The sequence below is a fragment of the Brachyhypopomus gauderio genome, chromosome 2 (genome assembly GCF_052324685.1).
Source record: "Brachyhypopomus gauderio isolate BG-103 chromosome 2, BGAUD_0.2, whole genome shotgun sequence".
In the NCBI taxonomy this organism is placed as follows: domain Eukaryota; kingdom Metazoa; phylum Chordata; class Actinopteri; order Gymnotiformes; family Hypopomidae; genus Brachyhypopomus; species Brachyhypopomus gauderio.
In genome coordinates, this window is record NC_135212.1 from 27274707 (window position 1) to 27297914 (window position 23208).

Genomic DNA, 23208 nt, shown 5'->3' on the forward strand with positions numbered 1-23208 from the left:
CTGTGCGTGCGCACGTGTGTGTGTGTGTGTGTGTGTGTGCGCGCGTGTATGTATGTGCATTCATGTGTTATAGCTAACTACAAACTAAATTGTACACTAAAAGTCATAGATTTTTCTCCAGACATACATTTCTTATAGTAATTTTTATGTATTAATTGTACAGCAAATGTAAATTTCAAATACTTTAAGTAGGAAGAAGCCAACTTGTAACTGGTCATCACTTTTAGAAGAAAAAGAACTGTAGCCGTAACTTTACCACTATTGTCTACCTGAAAATGTCTGTCAAAGTGAGGAAATGTTTGGACACCAGCCAAAGATTTACAGCACAATACCAAACAGTTCAGTCAAATAGAGCTTTGGAAAAATTTATTAACTGTAGATAAGTTACATATATTGTACAGTGGAGCAACACATTAAAACTCATTTAAGACCCTCTCAAACTGTTTTGCAGTCATGCTTAGAAACTAGCTTGCTCAAAGCATCACACAGTACCGCACGCGTGTGTGTGTGTCTTTTGCGTATTATGCAGTGCATATGGGGATGACGATGACGAGGATGAGGATGACCGTGGCGGTGACACTGAGGGCGGTGATGCGGTAAGCCTGGGTCCTGCTGCAGCGGGTGAGGGACTGGGAGCGACGCAGGAGTGTCTCTGATGCTGCCGGAGTGTAAACCTCGTCCGTCCAAAAGTCCAGAGACTCAGGGACCTGGAAACGGAGGTGCAGAAGTCATCGCGGAGCTTAGCAACAGCCGCACTGGACACTGTAGAATTTGGTTTTATTATACTGCTTTAATATTAGTCTACATATGAAATATTAAGATCGTTTATATTATCATAGATGCATATTTTTCACATAGATGATGTTTTCTAGTGGTAAAACTTTATCTTGTCTTTTATAAAGTGCTAACGTATAAGTTAGCAAAACAAGTTAGTGAGACTTTCTGATACAGTTCCCTGACTTAGTATCATTCAACAGCTAATGACAATAATACGAGCTGTCTTAAGGATTTAAACATAAATGTGGAGCTACATAATATATATATATATATATATATATATATATATATATATATATATATATATATATATATATATAAAATGAATTTATTTTCCTATGTTTGTCATAGTGTTTGTAATGAAAACGGAGAAGACAAATGACTCAGAGTGAAGATAACCAAGGTTGGAGGGGTTCCAGCTACACAAGGGCACTGATGAATATGCAACGCCAGCCATTCTCCAAACCTCCTCCACTTCATTACACACTACCCCCCTTCAGGCCGTCATCACGCTGCTAACTTCATCTGGCATGATCTCGTCTAGCCCACCCAGCTGTTCCATTTAGTTCTGAGTCTTCTTTACATCTGCCAAATGTCTTCTGCCATGTACAAGTGTAATTCCCAGTAATAAATAAAACTTTATTTTTTGCCCATAAAGATCCTTGCCTCATCTGTGTGTGGAGATCCTTGCCTCACCAGCAACAGCAGTGAGCCCAATTTTCTGTCTTTAGGCAAAAGCAATTTCAGACACTTCAAAACAAGGACACACCAGTTCATGCAAATCACCCCTCACATAGTATCCCTGGTGCTCTGCTTGTGTTCAACTTAGCTCAGTGACACAGATCTGAGCTGATTTCTGCAGGAGGTGGGTCTCAGGACTGAGTTAGATGGCCTTACCTGCAAGTCGAGGGGTGTCAGCTCTGACTGCCTCCAGGAAACTTTAGGGCGTTCGCTTGGCCTCAGGGTAGGGCTATGTATGCAACTTCGCAGTGGAGCTTGATGACTCTGAAGAATTAGGTGAGAGTTTCTCCTCTCTTGAACAGGGTGGATCTCTTTCTTACCCAGCACCCCCTGCTGCTCCGTCTGTGGTATTAAAGAACGCAAGATGATGATGATCAAAACCCTGGTGTTGGCGTATGGTCATGGGTCGTGGGTGGTGTGTGTGTGTCTACCTGTGTGGGCTGTGAGCGCTGCTCTTTGCTGAAGCTGATGCTCCACTCACGGTGCTGCAGAGAGCTGTTGCTCTCTGTGTGGCTCCTGGAAGCCCGGCGGGTGAACAGACCTCTGCGCTTCGCCGCGGCCCCTTCTGGCCCTGAGGCGAGCATCAGCTCCCCCTGCTGGTGGGTGCTGGGCTCCGGTGCGGGCAGCTGGTCCACGGGCAGCAGGTCTAAGTGCGTGTGTATGAGCTGTCCTCTCTGCTCCAGTCGGTTCAGTGTTGAAAGGACGAGGGCCAGCTGCTCCCGCAGCTCTGAGATCGGTTCGAGACGTTGCTCCAGCTCCGTGACGCGCTGCAGAAGCCGGCCTACGCCCCACCGTACCCCCTCCTCCGGCCCCTCCAGAGAGTGGAACAGACGCCGGAGCTTCCCCAAACGCTCCCGTCGCTCCGGTAACCCTGCCCCGCCTCCCTCCTGGGCCCCACCTCCCTCTCCTGGCAACACTGCCATTGAGCCGCACATGCTAATGTCGTCTAGGAATCGGAAGATAGCGCTGATGTCATCCTCAGCGATGTCAGGGTTATCGATTGAGAGCCTATCACTAAGCATGAGGCTCCTCAGAGCCCGGCGGTCAGGCAGCTCTGTTTGTGTGGCTACGCTGGCCACGCCCTCTGCATCCGGTGACCAATCATACCAAGCATCCAAACTCAGGCCACTCAGTCGCTTCAGGGTGTCACGAACCGACCGGACAATGAACGGGTCGAAGCCAGGAATGTCAAAACTACTGCCCTCAAAACCAGATTTACTTAGTCCAGGTTTATTTAATCCAGACTTGTCTAATGCAGACCTTTCTGATCCAGGCCTCCGTGAATTGGCTTTATGCAGTCCAGGTGTGTCATGCTCGGGACATTCTCCATCAGACCGGCTGTCGATGTCCAGACTGTGACTCTTGGCTGTCATGGCTGGGCTCTGGTGGGTCCTCTCCATCACCGTTGGCCCAAAGTAGGTGGAGCTCTGCAGGTCATCCAGACTCTTATGCTTCTGGTGGTATGGAGGGTGTGCAGCTGTCAGTATGTCTGTGGCAGGAGCGTGCGTTTCTCTACTAAGTGCATCATGTCTTTGTGCAGCAGATCCTTGTGAATGTGAATCAGTGGTCTGTGTAGCATGCATGTATGTGTATGCAGCAGGGTTGTGTGTGTGTGCTGGAAGATTGTGTGCATGGGTGAGTGCGTCATGCAGGTGTTCTGCAGAATCGTGAGTATACACAGTAGAATCAGGATAGGGGTTCTTGCAGGTGAGGAAGTGGACATCCTCACCTCCCGCTCCGAGTCCTTCCTGGGCTTGCTCTGAGTGGCCACTCGTCTCCATAAGTGGTAACAGGTTGTGGAATTCCCCCTTAAAGACGCTCCTCTTCTGGGCACAAGAATGAACAGGATCCGTATCTGAAGCTGCTGTCGGGACCTTGCTGGCCGACTCCTGATTCCCCGAGCAGTCACTGGGAGTGTCCAAGGAGTGCACACACTGCATGCTCGCTCGGGTGCGCGGATGTAAGTGGGAGTGTACAAGTAAGTGGGATGGAGTCTGAGTGATCAATCCTTCAGTGGAGCCCTCATATTTACAGCCTGGGGCTACAGCTCCACCCTCCGCCTGCGTCCAATCACAGCGTGCGCACCCCTGACCACAGGCCAAGCAGGAGGTCCCAGGCTGACTGGTGTGCGCGCGCGAGGGGGGCAAGCGCGTGTGCGTAAGCAGGTTGAAGAGCGAGACGACGTCGGCGGCGGCCGAGAGCCGGTTGCTGCAGGGCGGGTGAAGCCGCTCGCGGAACAGCGTGGCGGGGAAACACGGGTCTCGGCACGCCGTGGAGTACAACAGACTCCGCAACTCCAGCAGTGGCTGCAGCTCATAGCGGCCACTCAGGTACACGCACACGTCTGCGTACGTCAGGCGCCCACGACACGCACCCAGCACCTCCAGTATCTCCAAGAGCACCAGTGGATCATCTGTGCTGCTTGACATGACTGCAGGTTGTACGAGGTCTGCCTGCTTCTGAACTTACTCACCTGCAAAAATCTATGCTTACATCTGACACTGAACCCGTGCCAAAACAAAATACCAGCATCCACTGGTCCTTCTCAGCCTGCTTAACACAAAACATGACAAAGGTCCAGAATCACACAGTCTTGTGGTAATTTGTTAAACTACAGTAACAGGACTCCCAATATATGTACCTGATAGGTTAGATGTACAATGCATTACAGCATGATTATAATTTGTTTTACAAGACGTATACACACACTGGCATTTGTAATAACCTACCTACCTGACACAAGAAAAATACCGTGGTCATCCTTTCGGTCGACAGCCGGCTGTTATTTTTAATAACGTTCACGTCAAATTTATATACGTTGAACAACGTGCAGAAAGGAACCAGGTCATCTTTCTACATAAATTGACTTTTTATAATACCAATTCCTGCTTCAACTTAATACGGCTTTTCTAATTTTATGTACAAAATAGAATCGACCGGGTAAGAAAATTTTATGGGGAAAAATTAGTTACCTCCAGCATTTCCATGAAGCTGAAATCAAGTGTATCAGAGTGGCGACCTTATTCAGAACCCTAAAATAGCAGCTGTCGTTATAGCATAGAGGCACATCTTTAAAACGCACTACAGTAAAACGTCCACAAATCATCAAAAACTCGCACAGAAACGTAGAAACTCGCACGGTCCAGCACTCATTCATTCAAGCTACGGAAGCAGGTCATCAGAAAACTCCGGGGACAGAGACGCTTGCGTTTACCATCAAGATAGTCCACAAGACGCGCCATTTCCCCCCTGTATAACAGGCTACATCATTTTAAATTACGTGCAAAAGAGGAGCTTTACCGAGCATACTCGAGCAGTGCTGGAGTAACTGTGAATGGTTTGAAGGAGCTGTACACCTATGCCATCTAACGACAGGAGCAGAGACACTTGGTCTGTTCCCCATCGTGTCCTGCTGCCATTACTATAAAAAGCGGACCAGTTCTTACTGCTCTTTCACAGCCGCTTCAGAGCAATGTGTTCATTAATGAATCTCAGTCTCGGTTTGCAAGCACAGTTAAACTGCAGTCTGAACAAGCTAATCGCGCTTCTTCTAGATCTCTCCTTGCTCTCTCTCAACATATGTATATTCATATAAATGCCTTTCACCCGCTCGAAATAATCAAAACGCATTCGCTTTAGCGAGAATGGCCCCATTCAAGTTATCACAACTTCGTGTGCGCGCACCCCCCACACCGCCACCCTTTGACTCCCGAAAATCGTAAAATGGTCACCACCACAAGGGGGCAGCAAACAGCTAAAGCGGTGTTTTTATCCCATGTGAATAACCCCAGGCGTATAGAATGAGTTTGATATATTTAACGGCATGAAATGGAATATTGTGCTTGTGCTCATAGGCTGAAGAAGTTTGGCATGCCGGCTAAAATCCTTAGCAACTTCTACAGCAGGTTCCATCGACAGCCTCCTCACCTCAAAGCATCACAGTCTGCCCTGAGGACGACAAAGACATCACAAGAGCCGTCCATTACAGGATCACACAAAAGCACCAAGGACACAAATCAGTCCCTCACAGGCTCTTTAACTCCCACCATCAGGGAGACGGTATAGGAGGGTGAAAACAAGAACTACTAGTCTCAAACAGCTTTTCTGCACAGGCCATCAGACTTGTAAGTGACCATCACAAGCACTCTGCCTGTCTAGCTGTGTGATGGATACACACACTGCACACACATGCATGCATGTGCTCAGCTGTTTAATGCATAACTCTGCACTGCCAGCTGCTCAGAACACACATGACACTTTACTGTGGAGATCAGCACAACACTTAAAGCTTAGTCAACCACTGGTCTTATAACCATTACATTTCAGCAAGAACAATTTTATTCTTTGAGAACTTTACAGTAATACACATTTCTTTTATTGCACAAGCTTAATGCAGCCTACCTCACATGTACATCATATATGGATTTTTGTCTTGTGGATCATTAACTGTCTCTTTTTACATTTATCTATTTATCTTTTGTAGAATGTAGAATGAAAGTTACATTATTCAGTGTGACTTTACTATGCATTTGCAAATTCTTCAATATTGAGTTGTGTTTCAGGAGGAAAAAACACAACGGATTAGTAGTGCATCAGGGTAAACTTAATTGCACTATTGGACTCAAAAGTTTCCACAGCAATTTGGTAAAATTATCGGAAATGTTTTGATGGGTGTGTACACATATGTGTTTTGATGCAATCAATCTCTAATGTCTTTGTTCATAAAATGTGTTTGGGTTTGTTGGTGAGTCAGTATGTTACTCATTAGCTAAAGATACTGTGGAGATTGAATGTTTGTGAGAGGACAAGAAAGATAAAGTTGGTTAATAATTACACTCAAGTGGCACATGAAAGCCTACATTTCGCCTCTTAACTTGCAGCCACTATCTTGTTTGTCATTGTTCAGTTTATAATAATTATGTAAAGCAGATCATTTTAAGCAGTATACAGACAGTCATGGACGTAATTTTGATTTCAAAAGTGGGGGGGACATGGATTTGTCGTTATTTAAATATTTGGTTTTAACTGTAAAAACTGGGGGGGGGGGCTTTTGAAAAAGTGGGGGGGACATGCCCCCCCCCCCCCCCCCCCCCCCCAAATTAGGTCCGTGCAGACAGTAAAGGTGTAGGGTTTGAAGTTAGCCGCTATAATGCTCATCTGAGCTATTAATTTACCGTAACTTGAGAAGGGCCTTGGTGAGGTCCGTCCCTTGGTAAAATTCAAACCAAACGTGACCAACAATAATAAATGTGTGATAAATTATATACCTGTCCCCTGTTCTAGCCCAGGGCCTACTTCATAATGACTATTCCAAGTATTTTGTAAAAATGCGAAGGGCGTGAATTCAGTATTAGGCTGCATGGACATATACACTAAAATCAAACATAGGCTACATTATACATTAAGATCAAACACGTTCCAGTGTTCCCTATGACATCTTTACGCGTTTTAGGAACGCGCTTCAGAGCCATATACTTTGTAAGTTAGGTGTTTTGCTTCAGTTGGAGAGTCGAGACTGAACTGGCAAGCTGTCCTCTCATGAATATAAATCATGGGGATAAATAACAATAAACTCCGGAACTCTTGTCTGTGATTATGCGCTCCACGCACTGAGTTTAGTGTTGATGTACGCACTGTGCCGCCAATCACGCGTGACGACAGATCAGGATCATACCATTAGGTTAAAAGGAGGAGGGGGTCTGATTGTCTGCAGACACGAGAGGAGGGCAGGAATAACAGAAGAGAAGTTTAGTGACAGTCGCAAAAGGTTCAATATACATCTGTAATTGTGTTAGATGTTTTCACACCAAACTAATTAAAATAGTATCCTGGAAATGATAAGGTTATGAATAATTACATGTAATCATAGGTCCAAACATTACATTTTGTTGGATTATTCCCCCCAAAGTGGTTTGCAACCTCTAAACGCCTCCAGGGGGCCGCAGTGGTACTATGGGGCTATATGGACCAAAGGTTGCTTTGTTTTCTATTTTGCAAAGTAACAATCCTTCAAATAGAAATTGATATACATGCATGTTTCATTTACATTAACGACAATCTAGCTGGTCGATTAGCAAATTGCGTTAATGAGTGCGAGTCTGAGTGAAACGTTCCCATTGTCTTGCAAAAGTTTTACCTATTACAGAAAATTGTTAAAACCTGAACCATCTACAAGTGAAGTGGGCTCCGTCGCTCTTACCAATAAAAAACAAGCATAAACCAAAACGAAGGAGATGTTTAGTCTTTATTTTATTGTGCGATTATGCGATCGAAATTGTATATACTACATTGATGTGCTGTATTTGATCACATTTTAAATGGTTGATTTAAAATTTGTGTGCCGCGGAATGTTTTGAGGAGAGTTAATGGGCCGCGAGCTGCAAAAGATTTGATTTAAACGGGCCGCTAAATGCGTTAACGTGTTCAAACCACGGCATTAAAAAGAACATCTTTACTTCAGTGGTGTAGATGAGCGACCCCTGTCGGTGAAGGAGGAGTGTTGTCATAGAGGCGACTCTTCCCGCAACGTCCACGAGGTGTAACCACCTGCAGCACACAGGCAAAAACAAAAATCACGTTCTAATTAATATTTTGACCCAGGACATAACCCTACGATTTTGGTATTTTGCGTATAGAACCTTAGTCAAGTTCATGCTAAACAGTGAACAATTATGAGTTTTGACTTATTCTATTAATAAAACAGTAATAAAATTACACTAACAGGCCACTTTATTAGGTACACCTTGCTAGTATCAGGTTGGATCCCCGTTTGCCTTCAGATTTGCCTTAGAACTGCCTTAATCCTTCATGGCATGGATTCAACAAAGGTATTGGAAACATTCATAGGGAGGCTGGTCCACATGACATGATAGCATCACACAGCTGCTGCAGATTTGTCAGCTGCACATCCATGATGCGAAGCTCCTGCTCCACCACATTCCAAAGGTACTCTATTGGACTGAGATCTGGTGACTGTGGAGGCCATTCGAGTACAGAACTCATCGTCATGGTCCAGAAACCAGTCTGAGAGGATTAGCGCTTTATGATATAGCACATTATGATATGGCGCAGGAAGTAGCCATCAGAAGATGGGTACACTGATCATATAGGGATGGAAATGGTCAGCAACAATACTCAGGTAGGCTGTGGCATTGATATGATGCTCAATTGGTACTAATGGGCTCAAAAGGGTGCCAAGGAAAATATCCCTCATGCCATTGCACCACCACCACCAGCAGCCTGAACCGTTGATACGAGGCAGGATGGATCCATGCTTTCATGTTGTTGACATCAAATTCTGATCCTTCCGTTCAAGTGTCAGTGCAGAAATCGAGACTCATCAGACCAGGCAATGTTTTTCTAATCTTCTATTGTCCAATTTTGGTTCTATTGTCCAATTTTCGCCTGTGCGAATTGTAGCCTCAGTTTTCTGTTCTTAGCTGACAGGAGTGGCACCCAGTGTGGTCTTCTGCTGCTGTAGCCCATCCACCCCATGCTCTTCTGTGTGCCTTGCAACTGTTGCCGTTCTATCAGCTTGAACCAGTCTGGCCATTCTCCTCTGACCTTTGGCATCAACAAGGCATTTGCGCCCACAGAACTCCTACTCACTGGATATTTTCTCTTTTTCGGACCATTCGGACCATGGTTGTGTGTGAAAATCCCAGTAAATCAGCAGTTTCTGAAATACTCAGACCAGCCTGTCTGCCACCAACAACCATGCTGCCATGTCAGGCTGCCTTTAGATATTTTTTCTTAAATAGATGGATAGGTCCAGGTAGCATGATTACATTCCAACAAGGACGTTTAGATACAGGTATACTGCTTTAGGTGCCTTTAGCAGAGGACTGTCTCTCTGCAGGAAGCGATTGGAAGTGCAATGTGCTACTCCATCCACTGTGACCCAGTGGGTCTCTCTCAAAGCAGCATGGTTTCAAGATGTTCATTGGACTGAGTGGTGACCTTCTCATTACATTGGAGAAAAGTATCCAACAACCACAAACTGTCAACATTCAGCAGTAATTCAGAATGAGATGGAGTACATCTTACATGGAGACATACCCGAATGACACCTTAGTCATCATTAAGATTACACCAGGCCGCACAGTACCCAGCCTAGCTTCATCTCAATGACTGCAGGACTATCAGCGGACTGACACAGTAGAAATGATGAGATATGTTATCTGCCCTCTCCTGCCCAAGGAGAAGAGGGTAAGCAGGCACCAGCTGTTGCAATGGCAGGCCTTCTAAGTGTACACCCTGTGAAGAGAGTAGACTACTCAGACAAGTTAAGATCTCCTGTGAAGACATGCCTTATCCTGAATTTCTTTCAAATATTCTTGGCTGAGGTGATTTGGAAAATAATTAAAGACCCAAAGAGTGCAGTGTCCTTGTGACATACAGTTCTTAATGTCAAGAGAGTTTGACTCCATGTAGTTGTAGTTCTATCAGCAGCTGGTAGAAGGATTGTACTCTCAGATCTATTATCTAGTACTGCAGCGTTTCTCAATCCTGTCCTCAGGGCCCAGTTGACGGTTTTACAGCTTTGCTCTATCCAAGTTCCCAACACATTAGGTTAGAACAAAAACATGGAACCGTCTGGTCGGCCTCAAGGACTGGGTTGAGAAACACTGCAGTACTGCATGTGTTTTCAGGGAAGGATAACTTTACTCACTTCAAGTGGATTATTCTACAAGTCATAGCTCTATCCAGATAATAGACTCTAGCAGGGGGCTCAGCTGAGGTGAGCTGTCTGAGCTGAGGTCTGGTTGGCACCAGAACTGTGATAGTGCCAATTAGTGGTTTTTGCTTACGACAATTATCTCTCTGGAATGGAGGGAGCAGTTTCTATGTGGCTTACAAACTTCCAGCTTTAAACTTCCAAATGTTGGAAAAGTAAATGATATGATATAGGCCATGGTTTGTTCGTGTGCATAATTATTTCTTGATTTAGCCTGCTTCTTCCAGACAAGTTCATACAGCTCAGCTGATGGCCCTATTGGTTGATGGCCTAATAGGCATGCCATCAACACTAGAGAATTGGCATACATCCCACACTACAGGATTACAGCTACTAAACTGTAAATATTAAACATGTTTAATATTTATGATTCATAATTGGGGCTGCCACGACTGGACTGGGAAAAGATGAAAAGATTAGACTTAGGCATCCCACACCACAGAATAATCTGGGAAGATGATTTTTTAAAATCACCCTGATATTGGTAAACCTTTCACAATTATTGGGAACAACAAACTGGCCTCACAATTGTCCTGAAAAGACAAAAGCAGCAAGGGCAGTCACGCTGTTTGAAGTGGTAGAGCACAGCTCCATGACTCACTCTGGCTTTCCCTGTTTCTCACAGGAAGCTCTCTCACGTTAAGAACTTTCAGTTGAACACAAGACACACTGTAACAGGAAACAACGCTCTATGAATAAAGTGCATCACCTTAAAATGAAGGGTAAATTGATATCATGTGTATGTGTATTTCAGTACTGTTAGATTAAGTTGAGTCTACATTTCTGTTTCCCATCCTTTACATACACTATTTCCAAACAAGAAATATGGTTCAGAATTTCAGTCTCCAGGCTTTTTCAAAATGTCACACCCAGTTTTTATTTCTTGCCACAAGCCAGTTTAGACGTTAATGTGAGGGAAGCTCAAACAAGGGTGAATACAGTTGGGCTAAACATTTCACATCATTAGTGATTCTCTAGCAGGACTGAGCTATGCTGAGAAGGTCTGTGTTATTTTGGAATTTTGTAGTATACTGCAACATTTAACAGAAGTGGAGTCAGAAAGCTAATAATCAGTATAGCAATGGAATGGTTGTGTTCAAGTTGGGCTGAATTATATGAATATAATATCACAAAAACTGTGATTACAAAATACATCAGTGACCAATCTTATGCATTCCAGATTCAGTGCTTTGAGGTGTGCTCTTGATAACTTTACGTCCAGAGGTTTTATAATTTTTTTATTAAAAAGATTCAATCTTTACCCAAATGGCACTTTCCCACTGCCATCCAGCCTACATGCCCAAGTGTTGCGATTTAGACAATAGCCCTCTGTGAAGCCTCTGGACATACATGTCTACATGTTGCATTTTACACAATAGTCCTCTGTGTAACCTCTTGGGGTTTTTCCACACATTCATTTTCTATTAGTAAATTTGAAGGACGTTAAATTTTTCTGTCCCTCAGTTTTCTGCTACGTTGAAAACAGAGTATACACAGCAAGACTGCAATTTGTTATAGGGTTCAATAACTATATATATATTAATATATTCAGTAATTAGATACATTAATGCACAAAAGCCAATACTGCAATATTGGCTTATTCACAGAAACAATATATAGCATCATGGTGTATCTAAGGCATTCTGGTGTTGAAATAAAACACACAGAGAAAGATTTGTACATTCTCTTATCCCCTGAAAATATATTATACATTTTGTGACAGAAATTATTGATTAGATTATGTTTAGTTATTATAAGAGATCATTATAATCTTTATGATTTAGTATTTGTCCATTCTGGCTAAGCAGAAGAACTACAATAATGAAATAGTGTGATTCAGTGTAACCATGTTTAGTTCATATTAGGCATATGTGCTATACTGTGACCCAGGTCAGGGAAAGTGCTGAGGGTAAGAACACTTTGTTAGCTGGTTGTCACGTGTCTACTATACTTGGGTCATTCAGCTGTCTTTGCGTTCTACTGATACATCAGTTTCTTCTGCTAACTCTAGGGGAGTCCATATTAGGAGGTACACACGTCAGGCAAAGTAGCCTGCTGGGTGCCTATGTTTTGGAACACGCTGTGCTAAAGATAACTTGCTTGTTAGAACTGCTGAACTGTGTTTAAGATTGTATATAAAAAAGAGGACTGCCCCCTTGCTCTCAGAGATGTCATGCTTGAATGAGACTCTCATGTCTGTGCTATTTTTGTCTTTTTAATATCTTTTATATTCTGTATTAAATCAATCATTTTAACCACGTCTGAGTCCTCATCCATTTATTAGAAAATTTCTACGACAATTTGTGTACTGGTTCACTGTTTAGGTTTGGGCAATTACAGGCTACATTTTAAATACTAGGAAAGTAAAAGTGATCAGACATGGGAAGCCATGAAGGAGGAGAGACAAAACAGGCTCTAGATTAATATGTGGTCAGTGGATTCAGTGTGAGTCATGGCTGTGATTATGGGATGGATAATTCATTAGCATTTCCTGTAGCTTTCTCATTAATGACCCGTTGATTGAGGTCAAGATCCATGTGGGAATACAAAAGCTTTATATACTTATACAACACGAACACACATATATTTAAAATATCATCCCCACTAAGGTTTTCAATAATGGAAAAAGAGCAATAACATTTGTGGATTTCTTTTTATTTATTTGAGCAATGGGTATTGATTCAGGAACATCAAATTAACCCTACTCAAAAATCAAAAACAAAAATAACATTCAAAAAGGTCATATCAATAGAAGCAATATAATATACGCACATACCACAGAGCAAACAATATTTAACCTTTAAAATCTATTGTAATGATAAAAAAATATAAAAAGTTAGAATTGAAGGTTTTTTTTTCCTCTCAAGGACTTGTCAAAGTCCAGTAAACCCATGATTTGAACCAATCATACAGCTGCACTGAGGAAAAAGTGAATTCCCACTGGACAAAAGAAACTCCAGAATTGTCTTGAGTCAGTGACTGTTACTGTGATCTAATTGGCCCATAGCTGATGAGACTGGAGCAAGTGCTTTGGGAGACATATCATGCAACATGTATACACTGGACGTTTCCCTGGTAACACTACCCTTACACAATCTCCCGGGTCTTCCTGATGGCACAACACAGCATCATACTAAAGACCATCCCGAAAATCTGCAAAAGAACATTTAAAACGGGTTTCAAACCACTCAATGCTGATTCCACCATTCCAGTTCCTCAAATAAATATATCACAAATATAGAACTTTATATATAAAATGTATATAGAAGGTTTGTGCACATTTTTACCATGATGACTCCAATTCCAATACCGATGCCTCCAATAATATGCAATTTAGAGTTGAAGACTTCATCAATGGCATCAGGGCAGCTCTGGGGCAACAGAACATGAGTCGGACTGTCACCATGACCAGCCACAAGGACAATAATCTGACATTTACATTATGGTGGTGAGTATTGTACCTTTGTGATGAGCACATCAAGTCCTTCTTTTTTGGGACAGGTGTCTTCAAGGACCTGCGAGTCTTCTAATGAGCTGGAGGGTCCACAGCAGTTAAGCTGATGGGAGATAACAATAATCTTTCAAGATTGAAGATTTCCAAGGCGTGAGAGAGTGGTGGAGAGGGCAGAAGAAGTGCAGCTCACCCCTTGCTGAATCAGACGGAGGGTTTCCTTCAGAGCGTCCTGTTTGGTGTCTTTATAGTCGTTGTACGTTTGCCTGTAGAACTGAGTGATGTCATGAACCACCTGCAGCAGCAAATAAAATCATTTGGCTGTGAGGGACATGGCAATATTTGTGAGCTTTGTGTGTGTGTGTGTGTGTGTGTGTGTGTGTGTGTGTGTTATACTGACATTGCTTTGATTGGAAAATCCCCAAATTCCAGCTGCTACTTCAACTGCAAAGATAAGCAACAGGAAGAAGAAGAACTGTGCAAACAAAAAAGAACACAAACAGGTTATAGAGATTAGCCAGTTCTGTACTCACTGAAGCTGACATGTGTATGAGAAAAAGAGAAAGAGCCCGTTGAAGGGAATGAGAGAGGGGCTCAGAAAGACAGAACAAAGATGAATATAAAAAGAAGAGAAGGCAGATCAAGGAAGTGGAAAAGATCAAAGAAAACTCTGTTTACCAATCCCAGCATACATGGCGACTCCTGTATAGCTCCACAGCAGCCAAAGAACCCCACCACCATCATCAGTGCTCCTGCTGCTATGAGGATATACACACCTACACACACACACACGTTGGCTATTCCATGTGTACACATACACACACAAAAATATTACACATAACGTGAACCTAAACTTGTACCTGACATATATATGTAATGCACTGACCTGTGTAGAACACATAGGGAGAACTATCCCCCTCAAACAGGTTTTTAGTCTTGGGATCAAACCTCAGCCAGAGACCCACAGCAAAAACACCTGTACCTGCCAACTTACACATACAAACCAAATGTTAAGGAACTAATACATGTCCAAATTACAAACAACTAATTTTAATATCTAATTTATATTAGAATGCGTTTCATTCAAGTATTGTAGGCTCAAGAAAAACATTTTCCTATGAACAATGGTTACTGGGCTTGTGATTAGGCCTTGTTATATATAGAGAGAACAAGAGTGAAAGAGGAAGAACCCAAATTAAGGTCAGTAGATCTGTGAACCGATTTTAAAATGGTTTACCTTTTTCACACAACACTATGCTAATCCCATGTTACTTCAGCATTGTGATTGTGTAGTTTAGTTAGGCAAGCCAAAGACGTATGAAGAAGTTTCTTTTATCAGTCAAAACCATTTGAAATATGCATCGTTTGTTTTTGCAAACGATTCCACGTTCATTTGACTGAATGAAACATTTAAACAGGCCCTGCCTCTGTCCCTCTGCTTTCCTGACCCAATTCTGTGATCTAAATATCAGGCCTGCTAAGCAAGCTGTGTGGCAGCCCACAGTAGTGTGGCAGCCCACAGCTCACACACATTTAGTCGCTCTAACGTTCAACACGGCCACATTTCCTAACCACCTCCTGACACATAAAAATCGTCAACACATATATAAACATTTTAAGGAATCCTTAAATTGCTTCTTCAGTTTGATAAATACGTCAACGAGACGACAAAGCAACTGTCGACAGTCGTTATGTTGATAAGAGACATACCCAAAACAGAAGGTTGAAGATAAACATCAGGTATTTTATACACGTCATGCTTCCTGGAAGCCCCATTTTGTTCAAGCGATATACACTTTAAACAGTCTTCAAAAGTAACAAAGTCTTTCAGAATGTTCACCGCAAACACAAAAATGTTCGTTATTAGAAAAGAGTTTTCTTGGAATCGCAGTCCTCTTTCTACGCCTCGTACAGGCAAAACAGCGAGACAAGGATTCAGGAAGTTGCATCGTGCTCACCTCAGTAATTCAACTTGTTTAACTCCTCCTGTCACTGGCCTAGTCAGTTAGGCAACCTAAACTATTGCTATTTCCCATGGAAACAGATGACTAATAATTATCACACGATGTTTTTTTTGGTATTTCTAAGGAGAAAATAAAGTAATGATGTGACTGATCCATACTTTGTCTACCATGCAAATTAAAATTAAGAAAGTCTAATAAATATTGACGAATATACCAATAATGATCCTAATCCAATCTCGCGCTATATATAGATTTTTATGTATCTATATATAGGCGTAGTGCTCCACAACCACCGAGCCACCCACCCCCTTGAGACTGTTGAATAATGCAAGCATGATGTTAATTAGAAATATGATATTTATGTTTAGTTGCTATTACGAGCGCACATGCACGCGCACAGGCTATTTCTGCTATAAATAGGTTTCCACTTGCGGCCCGTAAGGAGTCTGCGCGTGGGATTACCAAACACTATAAACAGACGTTTAGATTAAACAGTGTGGTATAATCCCTCCGGGTACATGCACCTCTCCCATGGCGGTACTGGTTGGGTAGTCACGCGCCCAAGGTCAGTGGACCTGAGCCTCACAGAACGCTCTCAAAATTCAGAACCTGTCCCGCCACATGCGGTTCGCTCTCTCTCACACACAACCCCCCCCCCCCCCCCCCCCCCCCCCCCCCACACACACACACACGGATACAGATGCGCGTAGAGTTGATGCCTGGTTTATACGATTTGAGAGCGCACTAGACTTAGGTCAACAGCTAAATAGAAACAATAAAAACAAGGTTACGCGCACCAAGGCATTAAATCACGGCTCTTCATTGAACTCTCCAAAACAGCGTGATGAATTAATGCCACCTATCAAGAACCCACAAACTGTCCACTGATGTGCATATCTCCTCGTCTAGCCACATCGTCCCGCGCGCATTCTGGCTGTGCGGTCCGTTACTCACGAGCGTCATAATGTCGTTATAATAATAACGTTATAATGTCATGTGTACTCACCCAGAATATGAAATTGAAGGCAAACATTAAGTATTTGACGCACATTTCTCCTCCGGTCAAGGCCGCCATGACACTATTGTCTCACCTAGCCCGTAACAACCGATAAACAATAAACTGTGGCAATTGTGGAGTAGCCTACACCACGAACAGATGCGCGTGCCCTGGCTCGTGCGGTTTCTCCTTCGCTGTCACTTTATCTAAACCTGCGCGTGGAGCGCCCCACAGCGAACCTCTCCGTTGTTTTCTAGAGATTGTCGTGCCATGACTGTTGTATGTCGCAGTATTGTTTTGTTTTCAGACTGTGGATTTTTAGTTCAAGTTGGGAAACGAGATGGCTGGTTTCTTTGTTCGTGCAGTATGAAATCTCTAGCTCCAATTTTAATGAGAAGAATGACGTCATCTCATTAGTCTGCTCAGCTAGCAGCCGCTACGAGCCTCCCGTTTTCATATAGCCTACTTCTGATTTTTTTTTTCGTTTTTTTAACGGTTTTTCTATAAACCGTATAGCTACATTATCGCAGACCTATTTCAGACTTATGCGATGAATTGGGCGCGTAGATGAACAATCTCGGGCACGTTAACGCATCCAAATATACGCACACGTTCGTAAACATCAAATTATTATTACATGTTGCACAAGACTATTGTCAAGACTAGGAATCATTTGACTTATTCCCAAAATTCACTCATTTTGTTCTCAGGTGTACATGTTCCAGCAGGGTCCGGAAGTTGCGAGGTTAGGTGGTGTTGAGTATTTCGGGGCTTTGGTTTTGTGTTCTTTTTCATATAATTAAACTTATCAATAAACAATTTAAGCATACAACATAACTAAAGCTCTATAATTCAGCCCATACGATATAATCTACTGAAATGATATGCTGGTCATACATGCATATATAGACTGAATATATATGGTTGGGTGCTGGGTGTCTGCATGTCTGATGGGTATACTGGATTTCAGTGACTATGCTGCTTAAAATCAGTGGGAAGTTTGTCAGACTGGGTGTGGGATGTGCTGCCTGTGTACCTCGTGGTGAATGGGTGAAGTTGCATGAGTCACTTTTATTAAATGATTTTATTGAAGGATGCTGTTTCTGTGAATAAATGCTTCAAGCATTTCTTTGCTTTGTTGTGTTTAACACTTTTGTTGCAAGTGATTTGATTGAGACATTCAGTCCCTGTTTTAAATGTGTGTGTGTGTGTGTGTGTGTGTGTTTGGGTATCAGGGTGAGAGAGAGTGTGTGTGCATATATACAGTACTTACTCTACATTCTAGCATTATTGTTCCAAGTGTGTGTGTGTTCATAAAGTTTAGCTTGGCACTACTGTTCTGTTGGTTTGTCTTATCTGTCTTCACTCCTAGACTAATTCTTTGGTTTCTCTTATGCCCAGACTTCCTTCAATTGTTCTCTCTTAATGAGAGTAAGAACGGAACTCACACCATCTCGCTCCCTCTTTCCTATAAAATCACTCCTTTGTTCTTGACCAGGGTTCCTCTTATGTCCCCAGAATTGTGAAATACCAGAGAGAATAGGACCAACAAAGAGCAGGGCATTCCACTGAGGGGAAAGGAGCCAGACACGCCACTCATGTGCTAGACACATTCTGCGATCTTCTATTAAGGTACCTGCACTGTGTGTATTTGGGCTAGTTCATTTTTTCTGTTTCAAACAGCATAGCATTATTGCATACTTTGGCCTGTCCGAGCAATTTGGTATGTCGGATGTCAATTTAGTGTCTAATTGCATTCTGATACTGATGATGTGGGGACAGAAAAAATGCTTTTATCTGAAAAAATAAGGTCTAAAGTCTAAAGATTTTCCTTTTGGTTAGTAAAGATTAGGTGAATGCAGACATCGTAATATTCTGCTGCAGTAATTCACAAATCAGTGTAAATACTCCAGAGGGACTAGACTGTGTGTGTGTGTGTGTGAATTTTGTGGGAGGGCTGGTTCTGTGTCTGTTGAAATGGTCATTAATTTTCCATTGTGCTCAGAAATGTGCTGTTTATTGCTTTGAAAAATGATTTCCACACTTGTGCTATGTTGCAGTGATGTACAAGCATAAATATTCAAAGTTCAGTTCCAGTAAAAAATTAGCTTTTTAGGGACTTTGGGTGAAAAGAATCGAGTAGAAGAAATACATGATAGTGTTGACTACACCTCAACACTCAAGCTTGTTGCACCTTGTGTTATTTAAGATAGGGTCACACCCTTATACCGACAGGGACCTGTTGATGCCTTTGATTAATGAGAACTCTGTAGATGGATGTTTAATGAATGTCCTGTATTGCGTGTATCATGGTGGTGTGCCGGGCAGATGGAAAGGCTGCAGCAGAACTCATGGAATGTCCTCCCATTCCTCATCTTCCTCTGTTTGGCAGGCAAGTGTTTTCCTGTTTGAGTGCCAACCCAGTGCGCCATCGTTGTGACTTTCTTTTGCACACTACATGTACACTCACACGCTGCGTGTCAGTATGAACACATGCATTTTATGTTCAGTATTTGGCAGATACAGTCACGGTGTGTGTTTGTGTGTGTGTGTGTGTGTGTGTGTGTGTGCGCGCGCTCTCTCCTTTAGCCCTAGGTTGTGTGTTCGTAGAGGGAACTGGTCGGTGTAGTCTGTTTGGACGACAGCACATACACACGTTTGATGGTGTTATTTATGAGTTTCCTGGAGACTGTAGCTACATGCTAGCTGGGGATTGCCATCGCAGAACCTTCTCAATACTGGGTAACTCTACTTCTCAATACTGGGTAACTCTACTTCTCAATACTGGGTAACTCTACTTCTCAATACTGGGTAACTCTACTTCTCAATACTGGGTAACTCTACTTTTCAATACTGGGTAACTCTACTTCTCAATACTGGGTAACTCTACTTCTCAATACTGGGTAACTCTACTTCTCAATACTGGGTAACTCTACTTCTCAATACTGGGTAACTCTACTTCTCAATACTGGGTAACTCTACTTTTCAATACTGGGTAACTCTACTTCTCAATACTGGGTAACTCTACTTCTCAATACTGGGTAACTCTACTTCTCAATACTGGGTAACTCTACTTCTAAATACTGGGTAACTCTACTTCTCAATACTGGGTAACTCTACTTCTCAATACTGGGTAACTCTACTTCTCAATACTGGGTAACTCTACTTCTCAATACTGGGTAACTCTACTTCTCAATACTGGGTAACTCTACTTCTCAATACTGGGTAACTCTACTTTTCAATACTGGGTAACTCTACTTCTCAATACTGGGTAACTCTACTTCTCAATACTGGGTAACTCTACTTCTCAATACTGGGTAACTCTACTTCTAAATACTGGGTAACTCTACTTCTCAATACTGGGTAACTCTACTTCTCAATACTGGGTAACTCTACTTCTCAATACTGGGTAACTCTACTTCTCAATACTGGGTAACTCTACTTCTCAATACTGGGTAACTCTACTTCTCAATACTGGGTAACTCTACTTCTAAATACTGGGTAACCACTGCTCTTCCAATTCTGATCCTCCAAATCCCTGTTATGATGAGGTATGCAGAAGCAAACGAAACCCCTTTCCAGCACTGGATACTACTTTTTATAAAAAGGCACATGTTGCATTGTATGTGTTGTGCGAAGGTGATTTCTCTCATGGCCAAAGGAGAGGAGTGACTCTCTTCATTGGAGAGGCTTTTGAGCTGCATCTGTCTGTGGATGGAATCCTGTCTCAAGGAGCAGAGAGGTAAAGAATGCTGATAAAGAATAGTGATATCTGTGACATATCTCCTTATAACATAGTATGTGCTGATCATATGACACATATGTTTCTGCATGTGCTTATAGCAAACGTTTTTGCATGCCTCCATGTGTGAATTTTATGTGTGCATGTGTACTTGTGTGTGACAGGCTACCTTTGCCATATGCATCAAGCTCTGTTTTTGCGGGTTTCGAGTTGGGTAGTGTGCGGTTGTGGAGTGAGGAGTTCGGTTTTGCCATCCGCATAGACCCTACACACAACATTCAGCTCACCCTCACCAAACACCATACCAACCGTACGTGTGGTCTCTGCGGGAACTACAACTCCCAGCCTAGCGATGACTACACTGCACAAGAAGGTGAATGATTGCTCAGGGAAATGGGTGGGACGAGTTTCCCTAACAAGCTAAACAAAAGGAAACTTCTGTTTTTTATCAGATCATGGAGCATTTGTGTGTGAACCTGTTTTTCTCAAAATCCTTGTTTCTGTCCATTTTAGAAGTTAAAATGTAATTTTTCAACTTATCAGACAATAATCGTAAATTGTATTACAAAAGGAGTGATGTGTGTGTGCTTGTGTGTGTGTGCATGTATATGTGTAAATGTGTGTGTTGCAGTAATGAGCATGAATATCTGCATATACGTGTGTGTGTATGAGAGTGTTTATTTGTTGTTTGTTTGTCTCTAGGTTTTGTGACAGAAGACCCTTTTGACTTTGCCAACTCATGGGCCCTTAATGGGGCGTCAGAGCCATGTAAACGCGTAGCCCCAGTCTCCCAGACCTGCAACAGCACAGGACCCTCAGTGAAAGTCAGTCAAAGTCTTTCATATGCCAATCAACCAAATCTGTCTGCTTAACAATTAAACTGCCAATAAATCTCAAGCAATAGTCTGTCCCATCATTTAATGGGAATCATTAACACGTGTGTACATGTACATGTGTGAATATGTGTGTTTCTGTGCATGTGTGTGTGTGTAGGATCAGATGTCTCGATGTGAGGCCCTGCGGATGTCTGCAATATTCCTCCGCTGTGCGCACCTGGTGGATGTGGATGCATTTACGGCAGTGTGTGAGGCAGATGTGTGTCACTGCAGACACAGTGAGGATTGTGTATGTCAGGCCCTTCTAGAATATGCACGCACATGTGCTAGCCATGGAGTCGTACTGCACGATTGGCACAGTCAGAGCCAGTGCAGTAAGTAACACACACACACACACACGCACACACACACACACACACACACACACACACACACACACACACACACACACACACACACACACACACACACACACACACACACACACACACACACAATTGTCATGTAGACAATACATACTCACTGGAGGCTGTGGATATGCAGTTTTCTTCTGTGTGCCTGTGTGTGTCTGTGTGGGTTTGTAGCTCCCAAGTGTCCAATAGGAATGCAGTATAGGGCATGTTCTCAGGCATGTTCCACCTCCTGTCAGACTCTAAACATTCCTGAAGTGTGCAGGGACGAGTGTGTGGATGGCTGCAGCTGTGCAGGTGAGAGGCTCTCCCCTAATACCCTTACACCCTAATCCCCTTACACCCTTATACCCTGATCCCCTTACACCCTTATACCGTAATACCCTTACACCCTTATACCCTAATACCCTTACAACCTTATACCCAAATACCCTTACACCCTAAAATCCTTACACCCTTATACCCAAATACCCTTACACCTTAATACCCTTAAACCCTTACACCCTTATATATTTACACCTTTATACCCTTACATGAACACTCCAATTCTTCTGGACTTCTCAGCTTCTGGGCTTCACTTTGAATCAATTCATTTATTTTCCCAGTGGAAGACTTATTTGCTGTTTTGACTACGACTGGTTGTGTGTGTGTGTGTGTGTGTGTGTGTGTGTGTGTGTGTGTGTGTCCGTCCATCCATGTCAGCGGGTAAGGTGCTGGATGGAGATCGCTGTGTTGATGTCTCCCAGTGCTCATGTCAGCATACCGGGAAACGCTACACTCCTGGCTCCACCATCTCACAAGACTGCAACACATGGTAGAACCTCACACACACACACACACACACACACACACACACACACACACACACACACACACACACACACACACACACACACACACACACACACACCTGTACACACACATATAACCACACATGCATTACTACATCATACTCTACTTTTAATTCCAGTGTGTGTCGCCATGGATCTTGGGAGTGCACAAATGAGCAATGCCCAGGTGAGGATTCACTCAAATCCTGCTCATACCATGCAGAACATACTTTCAACCTCACCTCTATACCAGAACATACCTCCAACCTCACCTCTATACCAGAACATACCTCCAACAACACCTACATACCAGAACATACCTTCAACCTCACCTACATACCAGAATATACCTTCAACCACACCTACATACCAGAACATACCTTCAACCTCACCTCTATACCAGAACATACCTCCAACCACACCTACATACCAGAACATACCTTCAACCTCACCTCTATACCAGAACATACCTCCAACCTCACCTCTATACCAGAACATACCTCCAACCACACCTATATACCAGAACATACCTTCAACCTCACCTCTATACCAGAACATACCTCCAACCTCACCTCTATACCAGAACATACCTCCAACCTCACCTCTATACCAGAACATACCTTCAACCTCACCTACATACCAGAATATACCTTCAACCACACCTACATACCAGAACATACCTTCAACCTCACCTCTATACCAGAACATACCTCCAACCACACC

General features: G+C 42.9%; 3 protein-coding genes across 5 annotated transcripts in view; 1 reads left to right on the forward strand and 2 right to left on the reverse strand.

Moving 5' to 3' along the window:
• Positions 1-351: 351 nt before the first annotated feature.
• Positions 352-5171, reverse strand: minar1l (membrane integral NOTCH2 associated receptor 1-like). 2 transcript variants are annotated; one of them, XM_076997435.1, is made up of 3 exons: positions 1950-5171; positions 1675-1860; positions 352-707 (listed from the first exon to the last, which is right to left on the reverse strand). In XM_076997435.1, the coding sequence occupies exons 1-3, from the start codon at positions 3945-3947 to the stop codon at positions 522-524; spliced, it is 2370 nt and encodes a 789-aa protein (XP_076853550.1). In that variant the 5' UTR covers positions 3948-5171; the 3' UTR covers positions 352-521. The 2 variants fall into 2 exon arrangements, with proteins under 2 accessions (XP_076853550.1, XP_076853551.1); XM_076997436.1 differs by lacking the exon at positions 352-707 and adding an exon at positions 1464-1502.
• A 7718-nt stretch (positions 5172-12889) lies between these two features.
• On the reverse strand, positions 12890-17041 carry cd9a (CD9 molecule a). 2 transcript variants are annotated; one of them, XM_076992867.1, is made up of 8 exons: positions 16677-17041; positions 14593-14695; positions 14385-14482; positions 14107-14181; positions 13900-14001; positions 13717-13812; positions 13543-13626; positions 12890-13408 (listed from the first exon to the last, which is right to left on the reverse strand). In XM_076992867.1, the coding sequence occupies exons 1-8, from the start codon at positions 16743-16745 to the stop codon at positions 13343-13345; spliced, it is 693 nt and encodes a 230-aa protein (XP_076848982.1). In that variant the 5' UTR covers positions 16746-17041; the 3' UTR covers positions 12890-13342. The 2 variants fall into 2 exon arrangements, with proteins under 2 accessions (XP_076848982.1, XP_076848983.1); XM_076992868.1 differs by lacking the exon at positions 16677-17041 and adding an exon at positions 15417-15680.
• A 1100-nt stretch (positions 17042-18141) lies between these two features.
• Positions 18142-23208, forward strand: part of vwf (von Willebrand factor) — a 22403-nt gene continuing 17336 nt past the window's right edge. Inside the window, exons 1-10 of the mRNA XM_076992865.1 lie at positions 18142-18299; positions 18996-19059; positions 19257-19409; positions 20307-20409; positions 20574-20782; positions 21112-21233; positions 21403-21619; positions 21830-21952; positions 22358-22469; positions 22626-22672. Of these exons, the coding sequence (XP_076848980.1) occupies positions 18996-19059; positions 19257-19409; positions 20307-20409; positions 20574-20782; positions 21112-21233; positions 21403-21619; positions 21830-21952; positions 22358-22469; positions 22626-22672 (1150 nt within the window). The 5' untranslated portion in view covers positions 18142-18299. The remainder of the gene's footprint in view (positions 18300-18995; positions 19060-19256; positions 19410-20306; positions 20410-20573; positions 20783-21111; positions 21234-21402; positions 21620-21829; positions 21953-22357; positions 22470-22625; positions 22673-23208) is intronic.